This window comes from Nicotiana tabacum, chromosome 16 (assembly GCF_000715075.1).
Source record: "Nicotiana tabacum cultivar K326 chromosome 16, ASM71507v2, whole genome shotgun sequence".
NCBI lineage: Eukaryota > Viridiplantae > Streptophyta > Magnoliopsida > Solanales > Solanaceae > Nicotiana > Nicotiana tabacum.
The window spans coordinates 131,630,444-131,638,676 of record NC_134095.1 but is presented as its reverse complement, the minus strand read 5'-3'; the positions used below and the strand labels follow the sequence as shown (position 1 = coordinate 131,638,676).

At 35.9% G+C, this 8,233-nt stretch overlaps 1 protein-coding gene across 2 annotated transcripts; it reads left to right on the top strand.

The window, feature by feature from the left end:
• The first annotated feature begins 4,629 nt into the window (after nucleotides 1–4,629).
• On the top strand, nucleotides 4,630–7,645 carry LOC107820480 (uncharacterized). Of its 2 annotated transcripts, XR_001655924.2 has the most exons (4): nucleotides 4,630–5,721; nucleotides 5,871–5,948; nucleotides 6,062–6,183; nucleotides 7,403–7,645. XR_001655924.2 is itself a non-coding variant. In XM_016646770.2 (3 exons), exons 1-2 carry the CDS (start codon nucleotides 4,987–4,989, stop codon nucleotides 5,937–5,939), a joined length of 804 nt encoding a protein of 267 aa, XP_016502256.1. In that variant the 5' UTR covers nucleotides 4,630–4,986; the 3' UTR covers nucleotides 5,940–5,948; nucleotides 6,062–6,441. The 2 variants fall into 2 exon arrangements, 1 of the variants encoding a protein (XP_016502256.1); XM_016646770.2 differs by lacking the exon at nucleotides 7,403–7,645 and having other exon boundaries at nucleotides 6,062–6,441.
• The last annotated feature ends 588 nt before the right edge of the window (nucleotides 7,646–8,233 follow it).

The following is an 8,233-nucleotide window of genomic DNA, read 5'->3' as shown; positions in this document are numbered from 1 at the left end:
GAATAATAGAATATAGAATGAAAGCAGTTTTTCTTTGTACAAACTCGATCGCAATTTTCCATTCACATTAGCCGTAAACTAATAACTAATAAGTTATGTTTTTCAGCATGTAATTAATTGAGGAATTTTCTTTTATTTTTAGAGACAAACTTAATAGAAGAAATGTAGTCACTGTAGGTTTATCTTTAAAAAATAAGAATGAGATGAGCCTCGCCAAATAAAAATACAAAATTGCAGGGCCCTCAGTAAATATTTGCTTTAAAATTGCTTAGACTTCGGGATGGACCGTTTAGTAAAATTCCACGGCCCTACCCAAAGTAGATGATACGCTAGTCGCTTTAGGCGCGCCTTTAATAACTTAATTTTCTTAAACTCGGGTGCACATTGATGTGACCCAAATCCAAATCTCAACGGAGTCAAAGTATGTCGACGATCACGGGTACATTGATTGTAACGCGGTTCGAGATACATTTTCACAACGTTGCAATTCCTTGTAAAAAATAATAATAATAATTATGAAAGCGGTAAAAAGATAAAATTTGCACATAAGTTCATATTTGTATAAAATCAGATAATCAAGCTGAATATAACAGTTGAGCGACCGTGCTAGAACCATGGAATTCGGGAATGCCTAACACCTTCTCCCGGGTTAATAGAATTCCTTATCCGGATTTCTGGTATGCAAACTGTAATATGGAGTCATTCTTTTCCTCGATTCGGGATTAAAATTGGTGACTTGGGACACCCTAAATCTCCCAAGTGGCGACTCTGAAATAAATAAATAAATCCCGTTTCGATTGTCCTTTAATTGGAAAAAACTCCTTGTACCCTCGCGGGGGTGGAAAAAGGAGGTGTGACAACAGCATGTCAACATGAGCATAGCAGTTCAAATTTGTAAACTAACAGCATGTCAACATGAGCATAGCAGTTCAGTTAGCTCTTAATTACAATCCGTATGTCTCCACTATCATATAATACAAAACACATAACCAATATCGACTAGGTATAATTAACTATCAATTCATCCAATTGTAAACAACAGGCAGCCTACAAATGAACACAAATCTGTGAATATTTCCATTTGTGAACTTCGAGGAAATACATCAAGGGAGTTCGAAGCATGTACCTGGTATTGACAATGCAAGAAGAAGAAAAAGAGGATCAGCAGCAGCAGTAGTAGCAAACAAAAGTTGCGACAGCAGTGCAGCAACAAATAACCAGCAACTATAAACTTCCCCAAGTATAGAGCAGAAGTAAAAAGAAGAAAGTTCTAGCTATTTCAGATCCTAAACCAGGCAATGAAAAACAGTAGCTATTCTTTTTCAACTTCACCAGCTCTCAAAATTCAATCCCTTTTTTTTAATTTCCCAATCCTCCCTCTTCAATCCTAATTTTGCCCTCTTATACAAACCTGCCCTCTCTTTCAAACTTACTGCCCGACCTTTCAAACTTACTGCCCGACCCCCTTTCCCACTCAAAATCTGCCTTTTTCTCCACTTAAAACCCACTAAGGAAAACTTTTTCCTTATTTTCAGCCCCCATTCCCTCTTGTTTCCCATTACCTTATTAATTTAAGGACATTTAATACCCCACTAACAAGTCACTAACACTAAAATATGACCCTACTGTTCCATTCCCAAATCACCCCTGAAACCCCTTAATATTACTGCCCCTAATAATCTATTCATCCGTATTAAAACTTTTTAACTCTAAAATCTGTTCAAACTAAAAATGATTTAAAACTAAATCTGACTAACAGCTATAACCAATTTTCCTAACAGTTGAATGACTAAGGTTGAGTTCCAACTGAAACAAAAATGAACTGGATTTAAATCCAAAACCAAACTAACATAACATAGAACTCAACAGAATCATAAAAACTGAAATTGAAACTGAACCAAAATGAACGTGAATACAGGTAACATGAATGCAGGTTCATTGTCAGCCTATTGACAATGCCCTGAAGCTAGGTGTCCACAGATCAAGCATACACAACAGCCATTTGACGAACTTATTGGTTTATTAACAAGAACGAATTAATCGACGAAAACTAATTAACCGATTGCCTACAACAATTGACATCAATCAATCCGAAATAGATAATCAGGCAATTCAAGCAGCATTGACAAGAACAGGGATTTGTAATAAAACTTAAACTAATCGACGAAACTTATTTGAATCGATTACACAGCCTATAATTATACACAACAAAGAACAGAAACAAATTCGACCAAATAAAAAGGCATGAGGGAGAAGAACAGAACAATCGACAAAACTTAAAAATTAATATAACAATACTAAACACATAAACAGACATTTAAAACATCAAAAATAGAATAAAAGAAAAAAAAAGAAAAATCCCTTAAATTGGAACAAAGAACAGACAGACTTGAATCAACTCGTACTTGAACTTTTTTGAGGTCAAACGGACCTTAATCGAGTGTTCTCAACTGAGAACACTTTGACTAAGGTCAGTTAAACACCAAAAACCTTTTAAACTTCGGACAGAAACCAGTTTTGGTTTTTCTAGGGTTTTTACGTTTCGATTTGGGGTTCGAGTGTTTCTAGCCAGATTCGAACCAAACCAACGGTGGTTTGGTGACGAGGGAGGTCATGGACATGTCCGATATGAGTTTGGGACTGGTTGGGGTAGATTTAGGTCTTGCTCGAATCTTCGATTGAAGATTCGAGAAGTTGGAGGTTGATTCGAGGCAAGCAGTCAACAGATCTGTAACGAGGGTGGTCAGGGGGTGCCTTGGTGTGAGTTTGGGACTGGTTGGGGTGGGTTTCAAGTTTTGCTCGAATCTTCGATTGAAGATTCGAGAAGCTGCAAGTTGATTCGAGCAAAACGGGTGAGGGATTTGGATTTTTTTGGGGGAGGGGGGGGGGGGTTAGGAGGTTCAGGGGTGTTATTTTGGTGGCCGGCGGCGTCGTTGCCGCCGGGTTTCAGGCGAAGGGATGCCATGACGGCTAGGGTTTGGGGGAAGGGCTTCGTCTCTGAGAGACGATGATGAACAGGGGTTTGGACTGGGGGGCTGGGTATGAGGTTTCATTTATATAGGGGGGGTGGTGGTTTGATCTTGGCCGTTCGATCAAGAGAAATCAAGGGTCCAGATCAGTTCACTTAACTCAAACGGTGTCGTTTGGAGTAGTACTGGGGCGGTCCGGGTATTGGAGTGACGGGTCGGGGGTCGGGTTTGATCAAAGCTTTGGGACCGTTTGATCAGCTGAGATCAACGGTCCAGATTGAAACGCCTGAAACATCATCGTTTGGTTGAGTCGCAGGTAGACTGGATTTGGGGCGGGTATGGGCTGGTTTTTGGCCTAGTTTGGCTGTAAGGATTTGGGCTTGGCCAAATTGGCCCAACTGAATTTAACTCTTCTTCTTATTATTATTATTATTTTTCAATTTTTTCTTTTCAACAATAAAACTAAAAATCCTAATTAAATTGTAAATTTGGCAATTAACTAAAAATATTGACACTTAATAATAACTATTACACGAAATTAAACATCAATAACGATAAAAATCACACAATTCGGACATTAAATGCAAAAGATGCAAAGTAAATATTTTTTGTGATTTTCCCATTTTGTAAACAAACTTGTTAATTCCTAAATTGCAAAATTAAATCCTAAATGCACATGCAACACATATTTTTTGTATTTTTTCTTAATTAAAGAAGAAATAAACAGGCACAGACAAAAAATATAAATAAATCACAAATAAACCAAACCATTTTATTTTGAATTTTTGGGAGTAATTCTCATATGGCAAAAATCACGTGCTCACAATTAGTATATAAAATACATCATAACTTATGCCTATATTAATAATACGAAATGAACTACCAAAAATCAAGCATTGCATCGGTTGCAAAATTTTGTCTTATAAACAAAGAAATTTGTATTATTTTAATGTTTCAAAGTCAACTTTGTTTAGTTAAGCAGAATCTCCCAAGCAGGGCAGAGGTAGAAGTTCAGTTATGAGTTCGTTTACACCTTGTTCAAACAGTATAACGTGTGAAAAAAATTTAAAAAGCGATGATAGAGGTCCATATATGGGTTCGATTAAATCCGATAACTCTTACTCAAAAAGATTTTATTAAATAACTACATATATTAAATGTAGTACCCATTTATAAATATTTAAAGTCGGCATTTTAAAAATCAAAACTCATAAAGTTGAAATTCGGACTTTTCGATTTTCAAATACCTATTTTAATCTAATGAGGATAATCAGACCCAAGTTTAAGGGCCCATTTGGCCATAATTGTTTTTTCACTTTTTTTCGAAATCAATGTTTTGGCCAGAAAATTTTATTTTTTACTTGAAAATGAATTTTGACATTTTTCAAAAATTTGAAAAACTCCAAAGAGCTATTTTTCAATTCAGATCACTCACAAAAATTTAAAAACAATCAAAAATTTATTCATATTCAAACATAACTTTAATTTTCAAATACTATTTTTACTTTATTTTTTTTCGAAATTTTATAATTCTTATGTCCAAACGGCCACTAAATCATCAAATTTGTGAAAAAAAAAAAAGCAATATTTTCAAAATTTAGCAGCAAGCCTAAAAAAGAATGTACTCCAAATAAAAAGCGTTCAATCCACCGCGCATCTTAGCACCTACTCTGTACCCCGAACGTTAAAACCGCCCCTTCTCTCTCTCTCTCTCTCAATTTCTCTCTTTGGCTGCCTTATATATATAACACTGCTTTCCCTACGATTTCACATTTCACATAAACTAAAGCCAACACAAAAGCTTGAAAGATTAACCAAGTATTTGAAACCCTCTTCATTTCTTCGTCTCTGATGTTTTCCTGAAAGTGTTTTTCCGGGAAATCAAAGTGAAAGAAATAGGAAAAAGAAGGAACTTTGTCTTTTGGTTTGAGAAATTTTTGTGTCTGTATTGCTAGAGGGAGCAATTTGGGGTTGTGGGTTTGTATGCAAATTGGAATAGTTTAGAGACTTTTTATTCATGGCGATGGGACCAGAAAGATCGAAGCCGCCTCTACACAATTTCACCTTACCGTGTGGGCTCAAGTGGGGGAACCAAAAGTTCTTAAGGTGCGCTAAGGTTGAATCCGACGGACAAATCTCCGCCATTCATCGCAGGTCATTTGGGTCTGAGTTGATCGGACGGCGCCGATCAAATGATCGAAAATTCAGGCCACCGGAAAAGCAAGATGCCGGTGAAGGAATCGGAGCTGTGAGAGAGAAACTCATGTTTGATCTCCAAACAGAAGCTGATAAGATAAAAGACGCAATTTTTAGAGAAGGTTTGGAGGAGCAACAACTGTCTCCGGCGCCGGCGAAAACTGCGACTGCGGCTGTATCATATGCCGGTGAATTGTCCAGGCCGTGGAACTTGAGGACTCGGCGTGCGGCTTGTAAGGAGCCTAATGGATTCGTTGCCGGCGCCGGTGCCGCCGGAAGTGGTGGTGGTGGATCGAAAGGAGGGTTGAAGATTGATGCTTATAGAACTAATGCTCCGTCGCCGTTAAGGACGGAAAACAAATCTCCGACACTTCGAAGTGATTTTGCCGGTGGAGCGGCCGCCGGAGCTTCTGCCAGCGGCGAGAAGAGACAGAGAGTGAAGTTTTCGGTACCCCTTTCGCGAGGAGAGATCGAGGAGGATTTCATGGCGATGGTGGGACATAGACCCCCTCGTAGACCCAAGAAACGAGCTAAATTTGTTCAAAAGAATTTGGATGTAAGTCAAAAAATTTCCTCTCTAAATTGAATCTTTTGATTTATGATAATCGGACTAAATAGATGGAACAGATATAAAAGATTGTAATTTGCGCATAGCAGTAGCTGTAATTGATAATCATTTTGATAGTGAATTTATCTATTTTGCAGACGTTATTTCCGGGGTTGTGGTTGACGGAAATTACACCTGACTTATACAAAGTTCCTGAAGATCAGTAGATTGAAAAGGTAAACTTTCATCATTCTACTTTATAAGCTATTAAGGTGTTAGATTTGAATATCATAATTTTTCTCAATGCAAGTTTGGAAGTTAATCGTGGTTTTGATGTTTGTTTCTGCAGATGGGAAGTTGGAAGCATGTTTTTTTTTTCTCTGACGAAGGATGATACATTTGTGACTGATTGACCAGTGTAGTGGTTCACCTGAATTTGGAAATTTTGATGAAATCATTGAGTTTCCTCAGGTAACAGAAGGAGTATAGAAAGGAGAAAGTTTTGTTGCTCTGGTGATGCTAATTCTGTTAAAATGATTCGATTTGTTCATAATTTTCTTTATTTATGTTCATCAGAATAAGTTTAACATAGTAGGTATGTTCTCAGATGAAAGACAATTGTTCACAATGTGAGCTGAATTTTTAATGTTTCAAGTGCAGTACTTACTACCTTGTTCCTGTTCTTCTGTAAATTCAATTGTTTGTATTCATATAGCAGTAGTTCTTCTTTCTTCTGTGTGATTATCTGAGTCAAAATATTTCCTATCCGCCCATGGTCTTCCACTTCAATCTTAAGGAACTGTAGTAAAGTTCTATGAGAGATTTCAACCTTCTCCTGATGTTTACTCTGTTTTTCATGCTAGCTTGATCCTGACTTGTTAAAGGGCAAGTAAATGTTGCTGCCATTGTTTGCCTTAATTGGCTGCATTGTCATCAGAAAATGCATCTGAAATCTGCTCTTTTTAGCTGAGTAGTTACTGCAACTAATGATGTATGTCCAGTTTGATCTGTCATTTCTTGCATTTGAGTTGATATCTCTTGAGTCACATGTTGTAAAATGTAATACCATGATACTTTCCAGAGTGATGTACTGTTTGCTAGTAATATAAGAGTATCTTACTCAAAATATTTGCAAAGGTTTGGGAGCTGTGATTCTCTGTCCAGCTGATTGTGAGTTAGTTTCAAATTGTCATCAACCTTAGGAAGGAAATGCTAAACAGGAATGCTGGAAATTTATTAATATATGTTTTCCCATGATAGCACCAATGCAGTTTTTTTTAAGGATTATTATGTTATGTAGATTAGGAAAAAAGTGTTGAAAAGGAAAAAATCTACTTCAGATTTGAATGCATGATTTTTGTAAAGCCAGTGAACTTGAAACTGGAAGCATCATTTCTTTAAAATGATTAGTATATTTGCTGGTTAAGAGGTCTCTGTAAAGTGTGTCTTTAGTACTATATTTTATGAGAACTTAATTTATATACATTGGTAGTGTAAAGTTTTTTTTTTTAACACTATAAGTATATTTATTTTACCTATTATAGGGAATTATTTTTGCTTTTCATAGTGCCAGGTCTATTTACTGGCCGTCACTTTTGCTTTGCATCTATTTTCTGGTTTTCATGATGTTGTTATTTTTCCTATGATATCGGTTGGTGGTATTGATATTGTCTCTTTTTGTCTTCTTAAGCTGAGGGTCTTTCAGAAACAACATCTTTACTCTACCCGAGGTAGAGGTAAGGTTTGCGTACACACTATCCTCCCCAGACCCCACTAGTGGAATTTTACTTGTTGTTGTTATTGTATTGGGAATTATTTACTTTATTCCATATGTTCAAGTTGAGTTTATAATTATCTGTTATTATAGGTCATTTTTAACCTGTTAGTGCACAAAACTCAGGTTCAACTTTGAAAGCATTAGTGGATTTGGTTATTTGGTTTGGTATGGGTGGCTAATTGAATCATTTACGTAGACCATTCATTATTGACAACATTATCCTACTTTCTTGTTTATGCAATGGAAGCTGATAATATATGATAGGCACTTTAAAATTAAATGGGTAAAGAACTACCAAAGTGAAATGAATCGTTATACGCATTGTCTTTTATACGATAAAGAAACTTACTAAATTAAATCAAACAAAACAGCAATAATAAAGTGCTGATTGAGTACAAACAAGAATAGTTGTTGAACTATCTCAGAATTAAAAATAAAAAGAAAACCTTTTTGATTTTTCAGAATTTTTTTTCCTACTAAGCACCAATATGGAAAAGTTTTTCTGTACCTTAAATAGTTTTTCAATTTTCTGAAAAATCTGAACAAAATAAATTTTCTTATGGCGTTTGATTGAAAACACATTGATGGTCATTCATACAACGGAAATAATTTTGTACTTAGATACGGTGGTTCAATTTTTTCATGGAAATAGATTTTATAATTTTATTTTTGTCCTTTCTAAGACTTTTTAAAAAAATAATAATAAGTGCATTGGTTCCTTCTTGTAATTCCCTTTTGTCCACT